Source organism: Brassica oleracea, chromosome C1 (genome assembly GCF_000695525.1).
Source record: "Brassica oleracea var. oleracea cultivar TO1000 chromosome C1, BOL, whole genome shotgun sequence".
Lineage (NCBI taxonomy): Eukaryota > Viridiplantae > Streptophyta > Magnoliopsida > Brassicales > Brassicaceae > Brassica > Brassica oleracea.
Window position 1 is genome coordinate 36,506,089 of NC_027748.1, and position 23,331 is coordinate 36,529,419.

The 23,331-nt window shown below is 34.9% G+C and overlaps 5 protein-coding genes and 1 pseudogene across 5 annotated transcripts; 5 read left to right on the forward strand and 1 right to left on the reverse strand.

The window, feature by feature from the left end:
* The first annotated feature begins 1,728 nt into the window (after positions 1 to 1,728).
* LOC106338812 lies at positions 1,729 to 2,878 on the forward strand (annotated as a pseudogene).
* A 4,897-nt stretch (positions 2,879 to 7,775) lies between these two features.
* Positions 7,776 to 8,206, forward strand: LOC106302716. Its single transcript, XM_013739174.1, has one exon. It carries the CDS (start codon positions 7,802 to 7,804, stop codon positions 8,204 to 8,206), a length of 405 nt encoding a protein of 134 aa, XP_013594628.1. The 5' UTR covers positions 7,776 to 7,801.
* Positions 8,207 to 9,740: 1,534 nt separating this feature from the next.
* Positions 9,741 to 10,696, reverse strand: LOC106296212 (protein LURP-one-related 13). Its single transcript, XM_013732296.1, has 3 exons — positions 10,376 to 10,696; positions 10,048 to 10,275; positions 9,741 to 9,958 (listed from the first exon to the last, which is right to left on the reverse strand). Exons 1-3 carry the CDS (start codon positions 10,592 to 10,594, stop codon positions 9,842 to 9,844), a joined length of 564 nt encoding a protein of 187 aa, XP_013587750.1. The 5' UTR covers positions 10,595 to 10,696; the 3' UTR covers positions 9,741 to 9,841.
* A 574-nt stretch (positions 10,697 to 11,270) lies between these two features.
* Positions 11,271 to 13,647, forward strand: LOC106319296 (putative pentatricopeptide repeat-containing protein At3g16890, mitochondrial). The gene has a single exon (XM_013757613.1). The coding sequence runs from the start codon at positions 11,345 to 11,347 to the stop codon at positions 13,298 to 13,300; it is 1,956 nt and encodes a 651-aa protein (XP_013613067.1). The 5' UTR covers positions 11,271 to 11,344; the 3' UTR covers positions 13,301 to 13,647.
* A 2,144-nt stretch (positions 13,648 to 15,791) lies between these two features.
* LOC106344381 (GATA transcription factor 17-like) lies at positions 15,792 to 16,738 on the forward strand. The gene is made up of 2 exons (XM_013783774.1): positions 15,792 to 16,057; positions 16,156 to 16,738. Exons 1-2 carry the CDS (start codon positions 15,881 to 15,883, stop codon positions 16,519 to 16,521), a joined length of 543 nt encoding a protein of 180 aa, XP_013639228.1. The 5' UTR covers positions 15,792 to 15,880; the 3' UTR covers positions 16,522 to 16,738.
* A 1,589-nt stretch (positions 16,739 to 18,327) lies between these two features.
* On the forward strand, positions 18,328 to 21,041 carry LOC106316173 (COBRA-like protein 8). The gene is made up of 2 exons (XM_013754043.1): positions 18,328 to 19,021; positions 19,473 to 21,041. Exons 1-2 carry the CDS (start codon positions 18,430 to 18,432, stop codon positions 20,885 to 20,887), a joined length of 2,007 nt encoding a protein of 668 aa, XP_013609497.1. The 5' UTR covers positions 18,328 to 18,429; the 3' UTR covers positions 20,888 to 21,041.
* The last annotated feature ends 2,290 nt before the right edge of the window (positions 21,042 to 23,331 follow it).

Genomic DNA, 23,331 nt, shown 5'->3' on the forward strand with positions numbered 1-23,331 from the left:
GGAGAACTTATCTATACTATTAAAAGGGAATGAATCCTAAAAAATCTACTTATAAAAGGTTGTTGGACCCTTTCATTAACTAACAATATTTTTGGTCTTACTATAATATTTGACTAACAATAAATCACTTAAAATTTTTCTAACAATAATTTATTACACCACATCTTTTTGTACATGAAAAAGTTATACGACATACCATCATTTGCTACACAAAAATGATATACGACATATAGATCCATACATGTCTCATTTCACTCAATATAAATAAACTTTCATCCAATATAAATAAACTATATCAATCGTTAATCCAACAACTATGTAACATTAGACTACATCCTTTCTATACTTTTGTCCTATATTATGAAAAAGCTCATTCACTGTCTCATGTTAATATTCAATCTACCAAGTAAATCATAAGTCTCACGAGTTCAACAAATATAACTTATAAAATGCAAACAAAATATAATATGAGAGAGTAGGTTTGGGCATCGACTCTTCTGGTCGGGTATGGATTGGTTCCTTTCGGGTTTATGTTTTCGGATTCTAAACATTTGGACATAACTAGGTATTTAAAAAATTTAGGTTCAGATTCGGATCGATTCATTTGGAGTCCGGATCCATAATTTAAATACCTATAACTTTTGGGTATGTAACGGGTTCGAATTGGTTTGAGATTTTAAGAACTCGAAAAACACTTGAAGTACCCAAAAATCCAAAAATACTAAAAACACAAAAAATACACGAAAACACAAACAAATACCTGAAAAAAATATTTGAATTCCAAAAAAAAAATTTACATAAATCTGGCCTAAGGAATGGAAGATACCTAAAAACATTTTCTAATACCCAAAATATTTATAAAAAATTAAAATTTTATGTGAAACTCGAAACTATAATCGAAAACTTGGATCCGAAACTTAAGAAACTATTCATAATACTGAAAACATATTCGAAATACCAAATACAAATCTGAAATACCCAAATATAGCTAATATACACAAATCATGTACTTTGGATACCCAATTGGGTCTCGGGTAGGACCCATAATCAAACAGAGACCGTGGGTTGAAGAAATAATCAAATATGTACTTTGCCCTGAACCCGGACCCAAACCACAACTATATTTTCGGGTCGGTTTTGGTTAGTTTTTTGGATCCGATAAAATATCCAGGCTTAATAAGAAAATTATATAAAAGTGTACATACAAAATCTTATATAAACTAATTTATAAATTATATCATTTTAAATAAATGCCCGTCTTCGATATAATGACTTTGTAACACAATAATGTACACCGATTCCAAAATACTAATTCAAAAACTTTGTTTACAATCGAAAGAAAAACCTGCGCTTTCTAAGCGCGAATCAAAATCTAGTTTAACATTATAGCATGTGCAGTTTGTGCAAGTTATGTACTAGATGTTAACCAGTACGCACAATTGATCCATAACATAAGTTGATACGTGAATATGAAGACAAAAAATAGACAAAAATCCACATAACTTGCTGGATAAGCCTTAAGTGAAGTAAGACATGTTGGTGCAACCAAGGAATCTCAATGGGCTAGCTAGGACCAATAACAACCTAAAAGGCACACAAAATATAGCTGAAGTCTTTTTGTTTTTGCAACTATAGTCCCGTCACATCGTATATGACCATGAATTTATAGATATCAGGAAAAGAAGAGGCTGGTGGTTTCGATTACTGAAACAATAGCGGCGACGATGATATGATCTTCCAAGGGACATGGAGGAGGAGGTCCTCTCTAAGCTTCCGATGACATCTCTGAGAAGAGTTCGATTCACCTGCAAAAGGTGGAACAACACTTTATCAAAAGATTGGAGCTTTACAAGAAAGTACAAAGGTGAAGCAGCAAAGAGGAAGGAGTTTCAGGTGGTGATTATGCTCGAATACAAGGTTTATTTGATGAGCGTCAATCTCCTCAATCCATTTCCATCTATAGAGCGTATAGGTAAACTCGTTAGCCTAGACGACGCTGCTCATGATGGAGTCGACATAATTAAAATCTTTCACTGCGATGGTTTGTTGTCACCAAAGAAAGAACTAGGCTTGTTGTTTGGAACCCTTTTAATGGACAAATAAGGTGGATCAAGTCCAGAGATTCTTACCACAGATGTGACAGGTACGCTCTCGGATACGAGAATAAGATCAAAAACTCGCGGCCTGGCCACAAAGTCTTGAGATTTGTGGATGACTACAACCGCAGCTTAAAGCGCCGAGTATGTGAGTTTGAAATCTTTAGCTTAAACTCCAGCTCTTGGAAGGTTGTTGATGTCAATCCAGACTGGCATATACATCATTATTATCGTGGCTTGTCTCTCAAGGGTAATACTTACTGGTTTGCCAAAGAGAAGCTTGCACTACAAGAAAGAATCTTTTTACTCTGTTTTGACTTCACAACAGAGAGATTTGGACCGCGTCTGCGTCTGCCTTTCCGTGGTCGCTATGGAGATACAGTGACTCTATCTAGCGTTGGAGAAGAGCAGCTTGCTGTCTTGTTTCAAAAATCTTCTTAGCGGTTGGTCCCAATGCAGTGTCGTGGAACAAGGTGTTTTTATCGGTTGATATGAGACCACTAATCGGTTTTCAGTTTCAGTGTTTGGCTGGAAGTTTCTTTGTTGATGAGAAGAAGAAGGTCGTTGTGGTTATTGATATGACTAGAGGTCATTATTTGACTATCCGTAATATGGCTTACGTTCTTGGCGAAAATGGATACCTCAAAACTGTGGATCTTGGAGAATTTGCGAACGGAAATTGCTGGCCACTTGTGTGTTCTTATGTTCCAAGCTCGGTGAGAATCAATCAAGCTGCACCACCAGGCAACCAGAGAAACACATCACCCTACCTAATCTACTAACTTGTTATTGTCGTGTTTAGTTACTGTTTTCTTTTTCCGATTACTAGTTTGTATTTCTTACAACATTTCCTAAAACAGTCAAATACATCTTAGATTTTCTTTGCCTTTAAAAGTGATGACGTCTAGAGTTTGTTCCTTGGAAGCTTTCTTTAGCATTGTATATTATCTGAAAAAGAAACGAGTATCTCTTCTCTCTAGACTCTTCTTGATAGCTTGTTGGATGATAATGATACAAGCAAGCTGTTCAAGTACTTTATATATATTTTGTTTTTTGTAACTTGTGAAGCACCTTTAGTGTGCAATGGAGACCTCACTTAACAGTTTTTGATGGATGAGCAGGCGTTATTTACAATGTCATTGAAGGCTATATCGCATAGACTTTTAACTTATCAACAGAGACATAGTTACCTGGTGACATACTCTTAAACTGGTAAACATTTTTGGATGTGATCGTTTTTTTCGTATCCTCTCAACACATATCTCTATTATGAACTAGATATGAGCCCGTGCGTTGCAACGGGTTTTGTTTGATGTTTTAATTTAATAAATAAATAAAAGTAATAAATCATTTTATTATATTTTTAGGATTGTTTTTGCGTATATTGCGTGAGACTTATTTTATAATTAAGAACTCGTTTTTATACATAAATCTCAGTTAATATTTGTATTTTATAATCATGTGCATAGGTGAATCTTTATCAACTTTCTACTTAGTGCTAGAAAAAACACTCATACCTATTAATTTAAACCCAACCCAACCCGAATTAAGAATTAGGATGAAAAAAATGAAAGTTAAATAAGGTCAATCGAGTCATTGACAACATCATACACTTTCTTATGTAATAATTTAATATTTTATTAAACTTATCTGATGCTTAATAAGTTTCTTAATTATTATTTCTAAATGATATATTTTTATAACAACATTTTAATTAAAAATGAAGTAGAAAAATATTACATAGTAAAAAAAAAATGTAATAAGAAGGCGATGAAACTTGATTTTTTTTTTTGACAAAAGGCATATAAAAATCACTTCGGTGACAATAATAATAATAATCTAACATGAAAATATATATCAAACATGTGTATGATTTTCGTATGACCAAACACATATAAATAGCAATCATGACGACATCCTAATTTTTTATTTTTGTTAATTAAATAGTTTTAACATCACACTTGTCATCGAATTCTTTTTTTAATTATTATTAAATAATTTTAAAATTTATTTTTGTTTGGATTTTTTTTATAATTTTTGTTTTGAATTTTAGGAAAGGAAAATTACCATGGTATAAACATTTACAATTATCTTCTCTTTAAAATTTTAGAAAAAATAAATTGTTATCAAATAATTATTTCTAGTTACTATTAAATAAGTTTAAAAAATACTATTTGTACAATTCGTATCTAAACTAATTTTAATCCGAGGGAGAAATTTTTAGTATCATGTTTATCATCAAATTATTTCCAAAAACATTACCAAATAAGTTTTTACAATTTTATTTTGGTTAGAACTTAAAAATATGATAAAATTTCTTTTGTTTATGATTTTTTAAAAATATATCAAATATTCTCTTAAAGTTTTTTTAAGGTTTTAGAAAAGGAAATTAATATTAAATAATATTTTAAAATTAAATTTTGTTCAGGATTTAGAAAAATAAAATTACTATCAAATAATTATTTCCAGTTAATATTAACTATTTTTAGAAGTTCCTATTTTCAAAATTCGTTTTTTCAATATCACAAATATTTTAAAAAAATTTCTTTGTTAATTAAATAATTTTTAGTATTATGTTTATCATTAAATTTTAAAAGTGAAAATTACTATTAAATAGACTTTTACAATTATTATTTTTTTTAAAAAAAAATCTTATTTGGTCAAGATTAAAAAAAGAAAAATTATTTTATAAATCTATTTTATTTAGGATTTTAGGAAACAAAAGTTAGTTTCACATAATGACAGGTTTTTATTGACACATTAACAATATAATTATTTTTTATTAGTACATGTAACAATCATATCGAGTGAAATATTTGAAGTTATTTTAGTTTATAATTTTCTAAAAAACAAAATTACCTATGAAAAAGGAAAGTTAATTATTTATTAGAAAAATAATATTCGTTTTACAATTTTATTTTATTTAAACTTTTTAAAAAGGAAACTTACTTATTTTATAATTATTTTCTTTAATATTTTTCATTAAAAGTTTCTATGTATTGGTAGGATACTATAATTCGTTTTTGTTTATTTTTTTTATAATATTAATTTATTTTTAATAAAATTTTCTGTCTAACGAATTTTATATTTTGTCTTATACGTACAAACACATATTTTTCATATTAACACATACTCATCTACGAGAACACATCATAATTGAAAAACAAAATGCGTTAGCATCATAAAATGTAATAAGATTATAAGAAAAATTGAGTTGTATCAAGAAATTAAAAGAAATACTTAGGTAATATTTTTTTCGAAAATAATATTTTATTTTTTGAAAATAATATGTGGAAGCTAAAATTTAAATATAGTTGTGAAATATTTATAGCTATATTTATAGCTATTTTTGGTTTATAAATTATTAACATACAATTATCTATAAAAAGGAAAGTTTGTTATTTATAGTAAAATAATAGTAATACTTTTAGAATTTTCTTTTGTTTAGGCTTTTAAAAAATAAATATTACTTATTTTATAGTTAGTTTTACTTTATGATTTTTATTAAATAATTTCTTGTACTTGTAGTATTTTATAATTCGTTTTTTTTTCTAGATTTGGTTTAGTTAATATTTTTCTTTTACAATTTTATTTCTTTATTATCTTTAAAAACGAAATTTATATATTTTAAAAACAAAAAATTACTTTTAAATAACTTTTTACAATTATCTACTTGTTTAGGATTAAAAAAATAAAAAATACTATCTAATAATTTTAACAATATATAATTGTGAAGGACTATGTAATAGTAATTGTTCTTTTCCAAAATCTTAAAAAGAATCGTAAAAAGATATTTTTTAATAATAACTTTTATTTTCTAAATCTCTTTTAAATTCTAAGAAAAGAGATCATATATTTGACACATGTCGCAATCTTAAAAAAATTATTAACACAAGTCGCGATCATGTTAATTAGCAATTCTAAAGAACCAAGCTTTATATAATAAGATTGATTTAACTAGGTCCGAGTGTTATGAAGACATGTTCAAGGAGCTGGAAGAGATGTTCGACATCGAGGGTGAACTCATAGAATCTACCAAAAATATTGGCAAATTGTTGACACGGATGATGAAAGATGAAACGATGCTGCGGTGTAAAACTCAATTTTTTGTTTTGTTTTAGTCTCAAGAGAGCTGCATATGTCAAAGAGACGCATCGTTTTTTACAAGTGTTAGAGCATCATCTACTGTAAGCGTCTTTTTTCTGTTGATTATCATTTTGGTATTGTGTTTTGTAATGCAGTGAGTTCTGTGGATTGTGCTTTTGATTCTTGTTTGTTTGTGTGGAAGTTACTATTTATTTTGAATACTTCATTTCAAGTGGAAAAAATAACAATAAAGTATTTTGAAAGGTTTTATTATGGTTACTAACTATGTCACTTTATGTTCTTCAGAAAAAAATCAAACATGACAGAACTTGTATTCTACAAATGTGCAAGTCCCAGAGGAACCCCCCATCTCTAAAAATAGACAAATATCTTTATTGGTCAACATGATGAACTTTCCTTGTATATATACGTTTTACCTTGACCGCATATTTTTTAAAGTGCATGAAAAAATGTTACTAAGTTAGTGCACTGAAAATGTTTACTGAGGTAAATGCGTTGAATACGTTACTGAGGTCACAAAAGCAAAAAAAGAGCTTGGTATGGAAACTATTTTATAGATTTTAAATACACAACTCAATATTGAGTGAAATTTAATTTAAATTTTTATAAACAATAGTATATTTGAACTGAATTTACAACTAATCAAATCATTAACATATATTTAAATATATTTTGTTGTTATTTTAAAAATACTTTAAAATATATTTATTTAACAAATTATATTATAAAATGTCTCATTTCGTGCATAGAGCAAGTTATTACCTAGTTCTAGATATCTTAGATGTTGCATCTAGATGTTGATGCAATAGTGTCCAAACAAACAACATCTGAATATTTGCATCCAGATGCAACGTGAACAAAAAAAATGCAGCCTGAGGATACAAAAAAGAACAGGGCCTGGTTTTCTGATTATTAGTTTTTTTTTATCTCTTACAGCATTTCTCTGAAACAGTCAAATGCATCTTGGATTGTCTTTGCTTATAAAACTGATGGCATCTAGAATTTGTTCCTTGGAAGCTTTCTTTAGCATTGAAAAAGAAAGGAGTGCAACTGCTCTTCAGACTCTTCTTTAAACTCTTATTTAAGTTTGAATGATCTGATTTGTCTGTTATAACTTAGGAGACATCGTTCGTGTGCAATGGAGACCTCACATAACAGCTTTGATGGATGAGCAGACGTTATTTACAATGTCATTTAAGGCTATATCGCTCTCTTGATATCATGCCTTGTAAGACTTGTTATGTGATCTCGCATTGACTCTTATTAACTTATCAACATAAATATACAAATATCTTTAGGGTCAACATGATGACATTTCCTTGTATATATACATTTTATCTTGACCGCATATTTTTCAAAGTGCATGAAATAATGTTACCAAGTTAGTGCACTGAAAATGCATATTGAAATAAATGCGTTGAATACGTTACTGAGGTCACAAAAACAAAAAGATCTTGGTATGGAAACTATTTAAGAGATTATATATATACACAACTCAATATTGAGCGAAAGGGTCATTCTCATATACAATACCTTAAGAGAGAAAAATAGTAAGAATAGAAATGGGCTCTTTAGTAGTGGTTATCGGTCTCTTTATCATGAGTATGTGTATATGTGTAGCGCTGTCTCACGCTCAAGATGATTTCTCTTTAACTGGTTTCGATAACCCAAGAACAACTGTGGTGATTATCAATGATCTTGAAGGTTCTCTGCCATTGCGATATCATTGTAAATCAAAAGACGATGATCTTGGAGACCGAACTATGGCACCAAGAGGATCGTGGTTCTTTGAATTTAAACCTAGTATTTTCGGTAATACTAAATTCTATTGCAGTTTCAGCTGGGAAAACGAGTTGCATTATTTGGATATTTACAAACAGGATAGAGACAGATTGTTTGCAGAGTTTGGGTGTAGAAGATGTGAGTGGAAGATACACAAGAACGGGGCTTGTAAACTTAACAAAGACAATGGAATGTTTGATGTTTGTCTTCCTTGGAATTAACCATTGTTTTTAAGGCAATTAATAACATCTCTCTATGTTTACCTCTTTTTTCTAAATAGCAAATTAATAGAAATAATAAAAATATGTTTATGGAATATACCAGACTTATCCCCTATATATTAATTGAGAAGCATTTGAAAAAATTAGAACCTTAATTTTGTATTAATTAAAAAAAACTTCAAATCCTAGGTGACACTCTAAATGCCTTCTAAATTTCATTTCAAAAAATTCTATAGCATCTAATATAAAGTATAGTTTAATCTAATGGTGTCACATTATTCCATAATTATATAACACTAGAGAACATTATATTAACCTAAAATATAAGAAGTGTGTATTCTTTCCTTAAATAAAAGCTACGGAATTATCTAATATGATTTACATATATATGGCAATTATTGATTATGAATAATAAAGATTTGATAACAATTTTAGCATCCTTCTTCATTTTTGTTTAAATTTATATTATTAAAAAAATTAAACAATCGCATTAACCATATAATAAAAAAATTAGATTTTTTTTTATATGTTATATTTTGAATTTCTTAAAATGACTTTAAATTACAAAAATGAGGAAACCTTATATGTTATATATATTTTTTTTAAAACGATTTTAAAATACAAAAATGAGGACACCTTATATGTTATATTTTTTCTTATATGTTATATTTTGAATTTTTTAAAACGACTTTAAATTACAAAAATGTAAGTTTTCCTTAAGTATACGACTAAAACATTAAAATGACATGTATCAATTCGATGGTTGAATTGAAAGCTTTCAAAACCATATGGAAGATAAAAGTCAAAATAATTCAACTGTGAAAACAATACTGTTCATTTTTTTAAAGAATGTGTTCGATAGAAAAAATAAGGTTTTTATGTCATAATTTGTTTGATGTCCAATCCGATCAACCCATGATGTATTAATTATAGTTTTGTTCTATTATTTTTAATAAAAATTGATCCGATCTATCGGAAAGAAATTATATAATAACAACAAAAAATATTTTATATATATAAATAAAATGATCAAATATATAAAAGAAACTATCGATAATATATACAAATAAATTCACCCTGCGCAAGGCGCAGTTCTTATCCGAGATCATATCCAGGAGTTTACAATGGAGGCGACCAATGAGATGAAATGTATATCAATGCTTGATATTAAAACATGTGTTCATTATTAAATAAAAATGTATCTTTCATTAAATCTTTTACGCATTGTTAATCCATATATATAGTATAAAACCTATAAATTAAAACTCCAGAAATTAATAAATACAATAAAATAATAAATTTTATATCTTTTTGAGTTGAGTTCAAAATATGACGACATAAGATAATTTGTAAATTCTCAAGCTCTTCACAGCAACATTGTTTAATCCATATGATTGTGAATGATTGCAGATTACAAGTGGCACAAAACCATTTAGCTGGGTCTCTTTTGCCTTTAATTTACGCGTATATATAGGTCATCCAAATGGTAACACATGAATTTCATTTTGTAATACTTCTTTGATTTTTCTCGTACTAGTGGTGATTGACATTTACACATGTAAAACACACACAAATGTATGACAATATTACACTCTCTTACACATACGAAGACCACACTTGCTCTCAAAATAACAATCATACCCCAGTTCCAGCCATATTAATGAGGTCAAATATAAAGATAAGTGTAACAATAAAAGCGCAGTCGACATTAGGGTAAACCGTAGCCACTAGTCTCTCATCTCCTTCATGTACCTGTATATTACATACATATACTTATAAGAAAAATAACTTAAAGATCTATTAGGAAACGTTTTCGTCGCGTCTAGTTTTAATTAGTTTACCTGAGCGATTACTTTCTTCGTTGAATCTCCAACATAGATTGTGCATGCACGCTTCATAAACCGACCTTTAATAGTGAAATCACAAGACGCTTCTTTGGTCTGGTTATGTTTCAAGAATACTTCAATTCTTGTTTTTAGTTGGACCGATGAGGATCTTTTAACCGTGAATATCTTATCATCTAAATCACCTCCTCTATACACTTGCCATCGATCGTGCTTACTAGTCACCTTTAACATAAAATTTAAACCCCAGAGCATAACAAAACTCATAAAATCCACGGGTAAACAAATGAAATTATAATTAAGGGTGAAATAAACTAAATAAAACCTTCATTTTCATGGTGACGATGGGAGAGTCGTTAGGATCAAGCAAAATCCTCTTGTTGTGGAGACCGAAGAGAGGCGTTTTGACTTTGAATACTTTGTTTCCGTTGGCATCCTTCACCGTGTCTCCGATGATGGTAAGATCTGAAGGCTGAGGACGAACAAACTCAGATCCTATAATTGGTATCGTGTTGCTCCTGTTATTGAGATCTTGTTCTGCCATTACAGTTGTGTTGCTCCAGAGAGATGATAATAAAAGAGAAGTTTGATCAAGTTTGAATTTATTGAGAGTGTTTGGTTATGACTTTTTCTTTTCAAAACTAAAATACTCATTAAATTTGTTTCAGTGGTGTGGTGTATACAGCTATACAATACCTAAATGATTTAAACATGATGTATATCTGTGTAGATAAGATTTGCAAGCGTTTCTATTATTAAAAATCAACAATTTCATTTGTTTATTTGCGATCAAATGGGTATTACCAATTCAAGATTAAATTAATTAGAGCTAGCTATCGAGAAGGAAGAAGGCTTCCATATTACCGTCTCTTTACAGGATTGATAAAAAGTTAAAAGGGTAAAGAACAACAATACATGCAATCACTTGGTAAGGAAAAAAAATATGTGACAACTATATAGTTATGTTGAAAGTGTGACAATCATATAGTAGTGTTAATCGAATATAGACTATAACTTATGGTGTATTGCTAATATTTTTCCTATATTCTGTTAATCATAAAAAAACTCCAAGATTATGCTGAACATGTTAAAATATTTGTTTTGTTCATCCATGATCAATTTCAAGTCATACCATCTTAAAATATTTGTTTGGTTTAGGTTAAACAAAAAAAACAAATGTTAGCTGAGTTAACCCAAAAACGACACCGTTTAACAGACATTCTCCTGGAGGTTTAGACCAAAAGCGATTGTCGTCGTTGCGGTCGGTCACTCTCTTCCGGACACAAAGCGTGACATGAGAGGCTTTGCTTCTTCATCTTATAGAGCAGCGGCGGCGGCGGCAGCAGCAAAACCATCCGAATCCCTAAATCCAAAACCCTTATTCTCCTCAGGTAAACCCACAAACCCAATCGACCAGCTTCACATTTCCCAAATCATCCGACGAAAAGATTGGTTCTTGATCCTGAACCAATCCCTTACTTCCCATCGAATCAATCTAAACCCTCGATTCATCATCAGCCTCTTGCAGAACCAAGACAACCCTTTACACTCCCTCCGCGTCTACCTCTGGGTCTCCAACACAAACCCGGTTTACTCCAAGGACCAATCTTTGAAAACCATTCTAGGGAATGCTCTGTTCCGGAAAGGCCCTCTCTTGCTCTCCAAGGAGCTTCTCAAGGAGGTCCGAGACTCGGGGTTTAGGATTACCGACGAGCTGATGTGTGTTTTGATCGGAAGCTGGGGGAAGTTGGGTTTAGCCAAGTACTGTAACGATGTGTTTGCGGAGATATCTCTTCTTGGATTAAAACCAAGCACGAGGCTTTACAATGCTGTGATCGATGCTTTGGTGAAGTCCAACTCTCTTGACTTGGCTTACTTGAAGTTTCACCAGATGCGTGGGGACGGTTGTGAACCGGACCGGTTTACTTATAATATACTCGTGCACGGTGTTTGCAAGAAAGGTGTGGTTGATGAGGCGGTGAGGTTGGTTAAGCAGATGGAAAAGGAAGGGAACTACAGAGCGAATGTGTTCACGTACACGATTTTGATCGATGGGTTTTTGAAGTTGGGGAGGGTTGATGAGGCGTTGAAGCAGTTTGAGACAATGCAAGCGAGGAAAATGAGTCCTAACGAAGCTACGATCAGGACTTTGGTTCACGGGGTTTTCGGTTGCTTGCCGAAGTGTGAGGCCTTCGAGGTTCTGCTTGGGTTTATGGAGAAAGAGACGATCTTGCAGAGAGTGGGGTATGATACTGTGTTGTGTTGTCTTTCAAGCAACTCAATGGCGAAAGAGACTGCCCTCTTCTTGAGGAAGACAGGTTATGTGCCGGATAGCTTAACGTTTAATGCTGCAATGAGTTGTCTTTTGAGAGGGTTTGATCTTGCTGAGACGTGTGGGATTTTCGACGGTTTTGTAAGCAGAGGGGTTAAGCCAGGGTTCAACGGTTATCTTGCGGTGGTTCAAGCTCTGTTGAACGCTCATAGGTTCTCTGAAGGTGACCTGTATCTGAAACAGATGTGTGTTCACGGGCTTATATCAAGCGTATATGATTATAACGCGGTGATAGACTCTCTCTGCAAGGCTAGACGTACAGAGCGTGCGGCTATGTACTTAAAAGAGATGCAAGGTAGAGGTATATCTCCGAGTCTCGTAACTTTCAACACTCTTCTTAGCGGGTATAGTACAAAGGGGGATGTGAAGAAGGTTCGTGAAGTGGTGGAGAAGCTTCTGGGACATGGTTGCAGACCAGACGTGATCACTTTCAGTTCGGTTATAAACTGTCTTTGTCGTGCGAAGGAGATAAAAGATGCGTTTGAGTGTTTCGAGGAGATGTTGGAATGGGGGGTTGAGCCGAATGAGATCACGTACAATATCTTAATTCGCGCGTCTTGCTCTGTGGGGGATATTGGTAGATCAGTGAAGCTGTTTGCGGAGATGATGGAGAAGGGGTTGAGTCCAGATGTTTATGCGTACAATGCGGTTATTCAGAGTTTTTGTAGGATGAGGAAGGTGAAGAAAGGTGAGGAGTTGGTTAAGACGATGTTGAGGGTTGGTTTGAAACCAGATAACTATACGTATAGTTGTCTTATTAAAGCTTTAAGTGAATGTGGTAGAGAGAGTGAAGCAAGAGAGATGTTTAGTTTGATGGAGAGACATGGATGTGTGCCGGATTCGTATACTAAGCGTCTTGTTGAAGAACTTGACCTGAGAATGAGTGGACTCGAGCGAGAAACAGTGTCCGTCTCGTAGAACAGTGAAGGATAAGGGACAAGAATGGTTAGCCGATCTGGAGAATTGGTACGAAAGGAAAGCTTCTTTTCAGGTTGAAAGGTCTTGGAAAGAACCGAATCGTGGCCACGTCCTTGCTTCTTTGGAGCAGACTCGAGAGAAGCAGAACGGAGTATTAAGTTTTGTGGTGTGATTGATCAAAGCTTTTACACATTTCTGAGACTGAGAAAGTAGAGCCAATGGTAGTGGCGGTTAGTACATGACAGTTAGCTCAATGCAAAAGATGTTTATAGTTTTACACGTGGATGGCTTCATCCCCAAATGTACCATTACAGTGTAAAATTATAGAAAACAATAATGTTCTTGCATGAGTACTTAAAACTTATCGTGTGTTCAAGTGGCTGACCATTCTAAGAGTTACAAAAGTTGATCATCTTGTATCACACTCTCTTGTGTTTTATCTACTACTGCTGCTTCTCTTGCTTGACTAATATTTTCTTTTTTGAACAAGCTCATATTTGGATAAAGTAATTCCACTTTGTGCAAGTAAATCACACTGATCCCGTGGAAGATTGTTTCAACAGAGATCTATGTTAAGGTCATTAATTTGCTAGTAGTACCAAACTGCTGCTAGGTAATGGGCTTTGACTATTGAATTAGGCCCACTGGAGTTTTTCTTGATATATGTATTCTTTTTTGAGTTATTCTTGGGTTCACCCCCTAGGGTGAACCTTTAGGTTCACCAACCAATAGAAAATTGTCATTTTAAATCTAGTATTTTTTAATTAAGGAAACCAAATAACTTGCAAATTATATTATCTTTTCAAAATAAAATTTAAAAATAAATAAAAATAATATATAAAAACGAATTCAAAAAAAAAAAATGTTGACAACAAAACACTAAACCCTAAGCTCTAATACTAAACCCTAAACTCAAATCCTAAACCCTAAATCTTTGGGTAAACCCTAAATCCTTGGGTAAACCCCTAAACCCTTGGAAAAACACTTAACATGTTGTCAACAAAACACTAAACCCTAAACTCTAATCCTAAACCCTAAACCCTTGGGAAAACCTTAAACCCTTGGGTAAACCCTAAACCCTTGGGTAAACCCTAAACGCTTGGGTAAACCCTAAACCCTTAGGTAAACCCTAAACCCTTGGAAAAACACTAAACATTTGGATAAATTCTAAATTATAAATCTTAAACACTAAACTCTAAATCTTAAAAATAAATATTTTTTTAAAATAATATTTTTTTAGAACTATTGTTATTTTTATTTATTTAATTTTTAATTTTTTATTTTAAAAGCATAATATAATTTGGCAAGTTATTTTGTTTCCTTAATTAAAAGATACTAGATCTAAAATGACAACTTTCTATTGGTTGGTGAACCTTTAGGTTCACCCTAGGGGGTGAACCCAAGAAAAAGTCTTCTTTTTTAGCATTAGATGATATTTATCAGATATCCAGTCTTTGTTTACTTTTTCGAAAGTACATGTTCGATTCGGATATTGGTTAATTCGGGTTTTCGGTTAGTAAAATATAATTACCATTCTATAATTATTTCGATTCTGTCTGGTTTAAATATCTTTGGTTTTCAATTTTTTCGTTTTTAAACCAAAAACCGTTTTTACTTGGTTTGATGTCATATTATATAAATTATATGAAAAATGTCATGTGTTCATAAATAAAAGAAAAAAAATAAATAAGACGTTTTTACCATCAAATAAAATAATCAATCTATAATCAAAACCAAAGCTCGAAATTTTGAAGATAAAATAATTAAAGACAAAACACAATCACGAAAGAAAAAAATTCCACTCTCACATACTTAATGTTCATCAAAGTCACGCTTTCTCGGATTGAACATGAAACTCTGTTCATTTATAGATAAAACAAAATTGTGAATAATTTATATTAGTTGATGTCTATCAAAGTTATACCTTCTTTTCAATTTGGTAAATGGTAATATAATAAGATTCTCGGCTGCCACGATTTGTTATTTGATTTACAGTTTAAGTGTTTTCCAAATTAGGGCTTCTTTACTAGTGTAAAAAATATGGTAATTAGATGGTATTACTATTAGCTATTACAAAAATTAATTTATATAACAAATAAAATTTTTATGTGTCGTTATATAATGTATATTTATATGTTTCTATTTTTGATCGGTTGTTTCTTTTAATTGGTTATAATCCAAACCATAGTATCACATCCATTTAGTTTATACGGTATATATCAAAACTGTGGATGGATGTGATAATATGGTTTAGTTTTACCATATTGAACATGCCTGGTCGAAAGAGATATTTCTTTAGTAATCTCATTAAAAAAAAATTAAACTTGGATTTTCCCTCGTTTTTTTCCTACAGTTATTGAGTTGGGTTCTGGCGGGTGGTTCAAAAGTAAATTACAAAAAGTCCCCGCACGAGGGTATTTTAGTAAATGCGCCATCGCCGAAAAACTAGGGTTTCCGCCCCCGCCTTTCTCCCCAATTATAAAACCCACATCCGTTTGTTTTGTCCGCTCATAAACCATTCACCGTTTCTCTCTCTTCCTTATCATCAAACTTGCTCTGATCTGATCAGCGCTTTTGAAAATGTCGGAGGGATCAGAAGAAACGAAGACAAAGATCGATTCCACCGGAGAGTTATCGGACGTCGATAACGAGAACTGCAGTAGCAGTGGAAGTGGCGGCGGCGAGACGAAGAAGACATGCGTTGATTGCGGAACATTCAAAACTCCTCTCTGGCGTGGTGGCCCTGCCGGACCTAAGGTGAGAGATTCTTTTTGCTTTTGCTGATCTCGTTGATCGTTTCTGTAATCTATGATCTTGATCTCATGGATATGCGTTTGCTTTACCATCGTATGCAGTCACTGTGCAATGCTTGTGGGATCAAGAGCAGGAAGAAGAGGCAAGCGGCTCTCGGGATCAAACCAGAGAAGAAGATCAGAAAAAGCAACAGCTGTGACAGTGATCTAAGCCTCGAAGATGATGGCCGTAACGTCAATAACAAGATCAAGAAAGGTGATGATCACAAAACTTGCAGTAGCAAGAGTGGTACTAGTACTAGTAGCAGCTGCAGCAAAAGAGTGAGTAAGTTTTTGGATCTGGGATTGGAAGTGCCGGTGATGAAGAGATCAGCGGTTGAGAAGAAGAGGCTGTGGAAGAAACGCGGCGACGAAGAAAGAGCCGCCGTGCTTCTCATGGCGCTCTCTTGCGGCTCTGTTTATGCGTAAACGATGGAGATCAAGCTTCTTTGTTTGGTGTCGTTCGAGAATAATTAAAGTGAGGGGTTCTGATTAATTATTTAATTAACTTAAGACAATAGAGATAACTGTGTAATAGCTAGTGATGTCGTGGTTTTTTTTGGCTTGTTCCCACTGATGTTATGTGTTCTTTTGCTAATCAAGTTTCAATTTTTAAGTTTAGAAGAATACAATTAATTAAAAGGTCGTTTAACTTTTAAAATTTTGATCTTTGAGATTTGTTCTTCGTAGACTCGTAGTTCCCAGTCGCTTACTGATGCGCGTGGGCTCATTACTCTGTAGCTACTAGGCCCATATAAATGGGCTTTTCGCGGTAATCAAGAAGCGCGTGGTGTTAGTTGTCTAGTCTCCATCAACCGCGCCACTTTTAATTTTTTGTGTTGGTCCATTGGCGTCACCTCTCATTTGATTTGAATTTATAAAATGATGACGTGGCTAACCTAAAGCCGTGAACCTCGCAACCTCGAGAACGATTCAAATTAAGTTGTCTCAACGGGACTTTTTTTTTTTCAACGGGGCTTCCTTTCACGAAACCCCTCTCTTTCTGGTTTAACCCCTGATATTACACAGTCAATTCAATTTAAGACCATTACTTCCTGAAGTACACATTACATTCATAAATCATGCTTTGTATGAAACTATAGATTAGTTGACGTTATGTGTTTTTGAAAATGATTGAGCTATAGGAGCTAATTAATAGTTAGAAAATGAAAATTCAACATAATCTAGATTTCAATTTGAATTTCAGTGGAGTTTGAGGATTAAAACACTAAATAAAGGACTAAAACATATATACAAATATATGCGAGGACAGAGGAAATGCAGCAACCCATCATTTTCTTTACACGCGGAGGCGGAGTGCCTTATCTGGGCTATGGAAGAGCTTAGCAGCCGCCAGCAGGTGAACTTTGAATCAACAACTAGTGCAACTCATACAGCCCTCCGAGCAATGGCCAGCACTTGATCCTGAAATCGACGCCATTGATTCACGAAAGAGACCCGATCACGAGACTTAAACTACTTGCTTGTAGACATTAAGGTGTTTGAACCGCTAGCTCTTGAAGCTAGTATGTTAAAAATTGGACAAGTTTGATTTTAAAATGAAGCTTTTGATGACAAAAAAATTTGGCAAAGTTAATGATTTTTTGTAAAATTAAGAAGACAGCTTTTTTTTTAATTGGTGTATTCTTCTCTGACAGCATGGTCGTCTATGTGTTCAAGCTCTCTGTCTTTATACAAAAACTAAGCTATTCAATGGATATCAAATCAGTGATTCCACATTAAATCCAATGTTTCCATACTCATGTTTCCGTGTAATAACTTTCCAAAGCTAAAACACGTTTTTCTTTTTCTATTTTCGCCAAATCAATGCAAAATAAGTATAAAATCTTCACAGGATATCTCATATACTAATATTACTCTTATTCCACTGCAAATGTTCCATGAACAACACTTAAAAATCGTAGGCACTGATTAAATAAATAGAAAGAAATATTTTTCATAATAAATCACTACCAAACAAATACTATAAATCCTCAATGAGTAAATTTCTATATCGATTTGTTGACGCGGTAACAAATGGCTCATTTTTTAACTTTTTAAAGTATATCAGCCTCTTTCAGAATTGTTTTGTAAAACCTTTTGTTTACTACAACAAGAAAGAGCACCAAACTTTTGAATAATTCTAAAACGCGACCCCTAGAAAAGCAATCAAACACCAATGTGAACGCGCACATAAATTTCATTACAGCGTCTTTTTTTTTTGTTTAACGCGGTCTATTAATCTCTTCAAATAAGAAAACAATCTCTCATTTTTATTCTTCTTTTCAATTTCATAAAATCCAAAAAGACAAGATCTTTTTCTGAGTAGAGAGAACTATGATTCTCATGGGTCTAGCTCCGAAGCTGTTCATACTGCTGTCTCTATTCACAACGATTCAACTAACGTCGTCTCAGCAACGATTCAACGATTCAACTCCTCCTCCTCCTCCTCCTCCTCCTCCTCCTCCTCCAGGGCCTCCACCAATCTCTCCCGACGCTGTCCTCTGCAACGGCGTCTTCCTCTCGTACACTTACTCAACCGGGACCCAAATCAAACCAAACGACACTAAGAGCCAGCCGTACCGGTTCGAATCGGTGATCACTGTTCTAAACAACGGCAGAGACGAGCTTAAGTCGTGGCTCGTCTTCGTCGGATTCGCTCACAAAGAGATTCTTGTCTCCGCCAGCAACGCTATTCTCGAAGATGGGTCTAGCCTTCCCGTTAGCGTAGAGAACGGTACGACGTTTGCAGGGTATCCCGCGGCGGATTTGAAGTCGGCGATTATGACGGCGGGTGACGTCACGCAGATGGAGGCACGTGTGGAGCTCGTGGGTACTCAGTTTGGTGTTGCCCCGCCTGATGTTCCGCTTCCGAAGAACATCACTCTTGTTAATGATGGTTGGTCATGTCCCAAAGCCACTCAACGAGGTACATAACAAAAAACATTAATCAAATCTTGAAATTGTTTTATGTAAATGAAATTTGATTTTGTTTTGCATTTTTAAGTTTGATTATTCAATATGTTTGGTAAGAATTATTGCTTTTGATGTTGTGTGATCTTGTGTTTGCTAATCTCACTAAGAAAGTGTTAAAAAAAAAAATATTCAAGAAACGTTCACATTGATTAGTTCTATTTTATATTTAATCATACGTTGAAAAAGTCTATTGCTTTTGTTGATTTCTTATCACATGTTTGAATTAGTATTCAATAGCATATCAAATTAGACTTTTAAGTTGCTTAGTAGAATGGTTCTGGCTTTGAATCTTGAATCACTTCTGCGTAGCGCTTAGCGTTTTCTTGAACCCATTTGAACATAAATATTATTTAGTGTGTGTTTACTGACATTTTATAATATCATTCTCTCTGATTTTATTTCAGATGGAAACGTTCTGGAAGTGTGTTGCATGCCAGACCCTAAAAACGAAACAGGCCCCATTGGTGTAAAAAGGAGACAAAAAGGAGACTTAACCATAATGTACGACATAATCAGACCATACGCATCAAGCTACTGGGCGCAGGTCACCATAGAGAACCACAACCCCCTCGGTCGTCTCGACAACTGGGATCTAAGTTTCGAATGGATGAAAGACGAGTTCATCTTCCAAACCAAAGGAGCTTATCCAAGCGTTGTGGATTCATCGGCCTGCATTGATGGCCCGCAAGGCAAATACTACAGTGGAGTAGACTTCTCCAACGTCCTGAGCTGTGCGAGAAGGCCACACATCATAGACCTCCCTCTGACCAAGTACAACGACTCCAACCTCGGGCTTAAACCATACTGCTGCAGAAACGGAACCATCCTGTCGCCTTCTATGGATCCAACCAAGTCGAAGTCTGTTTTTCAAATGGAGGTTTACAAAATGCCTCCTGATCTCAACATCTCCGCCATCGCTCCACCTCAGGGATGGCAGATCAAAGGTAACTTAAACCCTGATTACAAATGCGGCTCTCCGGTTGGAGTCAGCTTAAGCGAGTTCCCTGATCCGTCCGGTTTGCCTTCGAACCGGACCGCGTTCGCCAGCTGGCAAGTGGTGTGCAACATCACTCAACCAAAACCCCCCAGCTGCTGCGTGTCTTTCTCCTCTTACCTCAACGACTCCATCATCCCTTGTAATACCTGCGCTTGCAGAGACTGTTCCAGTGAGAGAGTTGATCAAACGTGCAGCACTAATTCCCCGGCTCTTCTCCTACCTCCTCAAGCTCTTCTCATCCCCTTTGAGAATCGAACCAAGTTCGCTACATCGTGGGCGGAGTTGAAACACAGAAAAGTTCCATCCCCGTTGCCTTGCGGAGACAGCTGTGGAGTCAGCATAAACTGGCACTTAACTACTGACTACCGTCGCGGATGGACTGCTAGAATCACGATTTTTAACTGGGGAGGAACCAACTTCGCGGACTGGTCTGCCGCGGTCGAGCTGAAGAACGCTGCGCCGGATTTTGAGAAGGCTTACTCCTTTAATGCAACGACCGTTGCTGTCGATGGGAAGAACACCACTGTTTTGATGGAAGGGCTTCCTGGTCTGAACTATCTCGTTGCGGAGGTGGATGCGAAGAACCCGAGTAAGGACTATCGGGTGCCCGGTAAGCAGCAGTCGGTTATCTCTTTTACCAAGAAACTGAATCCTGGGATCAAAGTTCGGGCTGGAGATGGGTTTCCGACCAAAGTGTTCTTCAACGGTCAGGAATGTTCGCTTCCTTCTATACTACCTAGCAATGGTCACAAAGGACGTGTCTCCACATTTCTTCTCTTGGTGTTACCAGTTTTTGCTCTCTTGAGTCTTATTTGGGTTTAAGAGTTGGTGGTTCTTTCTAACCCATATACTACTAGTAGTGGTGGTGCTTTGTGCAGCGTGAGATTCTTTTTTACTTCTTTTATGGTTATAGGTTTTGGTATACACACATTTATTGAACAGATGAATCTGTGGGTTGCAGTCCGGTTTACTTCCCTCTCTCTCTTGATATCAAGAACTATAAACAGCCTCACAACTTTATATGAGGACCAAAATAATCTCTTAGGAGATTAAAATATTTAACTCCTAACATTACAAAAAAAAAAGTATACAAATAATTTCTGTTATAATCTGGATTTAAAATTCCATGCAGATTATATAACATAAAACAAATTTCACCAAAATGGTTATACTGTTATTAGCAGATCATGGTAGTACAATAACAAATCTCATATACTCTCTTCGGTTTAGCATCTATTATCCAATCAAATCAAACCGGGATATCATCGATTGAATATGCATCAAAGTCAAACTCGGTATCAACCGGTGCAACTCCTTCCTGTATCAACACAAGATTTGTGTGTTCAAGTTCTGTTGTTTAAGTCGACGTTTCAATTACAACTTGTTATAGAACATTATAAAATTGTATCCAAAAGTTGACTTATTGATTAACGTATCCTTGTACTCAATAATTATTTTATTCAGGTTATTGGTGGTAGTTTGCGTAATCATGAAAGAAAGCGCTTGAAACTGTTATGTATTTCATTTTCAAACTCAAACTCTAATGCTAAACGTTATGATGTTCGTTGGCGATCAGATTATGCTTCTATATAAAGAGAAGAGAAAAGAATCGAACCTGCGCTCATAAGATGTTCTTGATTACTATACTGCTCGTGGAAGGCCACTCTCTCCGACTTCACCCTCGCTGAACTGCCACCACCGTTTCCATAAGCCTGACGACGTGGCACCATGCTCGGCTGTGTCTGGTTACGGCCATGATCATCGGTTCTTGATATGGACGAAGAAAAATGTGGTTTCCGAGCAGATAAGCCTGGTGCACTTGCTAAGGGGAAGCTGTTCACAGGGAGTTCTTGTTGGAAGATGTTGAACGCCAAGGAGCTTGATGAGAATGGTTGGTGTAACTTGTAGGTAACAACACTCTGCTTCTCTCGGTTTGGTAACATTGTCTGGCTGGTGGATGATTGTGAAGAGAGTAGTCCTCGAGGGAATGGCTACACTTGTCCGGCAGCAATCTGTTGTTGAATGCTCATTCCATTACCCATGCCTGTTGGTACACCATGAAGCAAGTTCATCTGCAGTTGTGTTTGTTGTAATCTTGTTTTGGAGTTGTCAAAGCTGAAGATGCTTCTCTCGTCAGTCAGCCGGCAATCCTGACTTAGAGACCATCACAGGCCGGGCTAAACCAGCGCCTTGAAGCTGTGCAAGGCTCTGAGCAGGAAGATCAAACCCATTCAGTGACGAAAGAGGACCATAGCTAGCGTCTTGACCCGTCATAAACGAGTTGTTTAAGCTGCCTTGGTGTTGTGATACTACTCCCCCAAGCCGTCTTAGATATATCCTGTATTTCTGCAAGTCCACACTAATACCAGTAAGAACTGGGAAGAATAGGAAAGAACTCAATGTTACTTTGAAACTGTATTATTTCGGATAACTTACCAAGAGAAGATTTACAATGTTTTATACAACTTAACAGAACAATCTAGGTAGACTAAAGCAAATCTTATCCCTAAACCTTAGCTGTCTGTGGTGAGTCATCAGTCAAGGCTTGAAGGGAATCAAATCTGTTTCGTAGAGGGAGAGTTCTCTCTTTTGTCAAGACATAGCCGTTGTGCTTTGTCTCGTTGTGTTGAGGGTTTGATCCTTCAGTTCCCGTACTTCTGTTTGGGCTATCTTGGCTGAGGCCCATTACACTATCTCTCACAGTCCCCCTCAAACTCGGCGTGGGTGGAACAATCAGGCCGAGTTTGCTTCTTAGTTCAAGAAAAGCACGTCGGGGAAGAGACTTCGTAAAGATATCAGCAATCTGCTTGTCAGTAAAGATATGTTGTGTCTCAATGTATCCAAAACCCACTTGTTCTCTGATATAGTGAAAATCAGTGTCAAAGTGTTTGGAACGGTTGTGGAGAGCAGGGTTTGCTGAAAAGTAGACGGCAGATAGGTTGTCGCAGTTCACCTTGGTAGCTTGGTGTTGGGCAATGCCGAGATCCCTTAGGAGATTTGATATCCAGGTGAGTTCTCTAGCAGTGGATGACAATGCTCTGTACTCAGCTTCCGTAGAAGAGTGAGACACAGTCGGTTGACGCTTGGCCGACCATGACACAAGGTTAGGACCAAGCAGTGTGCAGAAGCCTGTTGTTGAGCGACGAGTCTCCTTACAACCCGCCCAGTCACTGTCGCAGAAAGCAGAGAGAAGGAGAGTGTTATCTTTGTGTATTGCAAGACCCATTGTGATGGTGCCTTTGATGTACCTTAGAATTCTCTTGAGC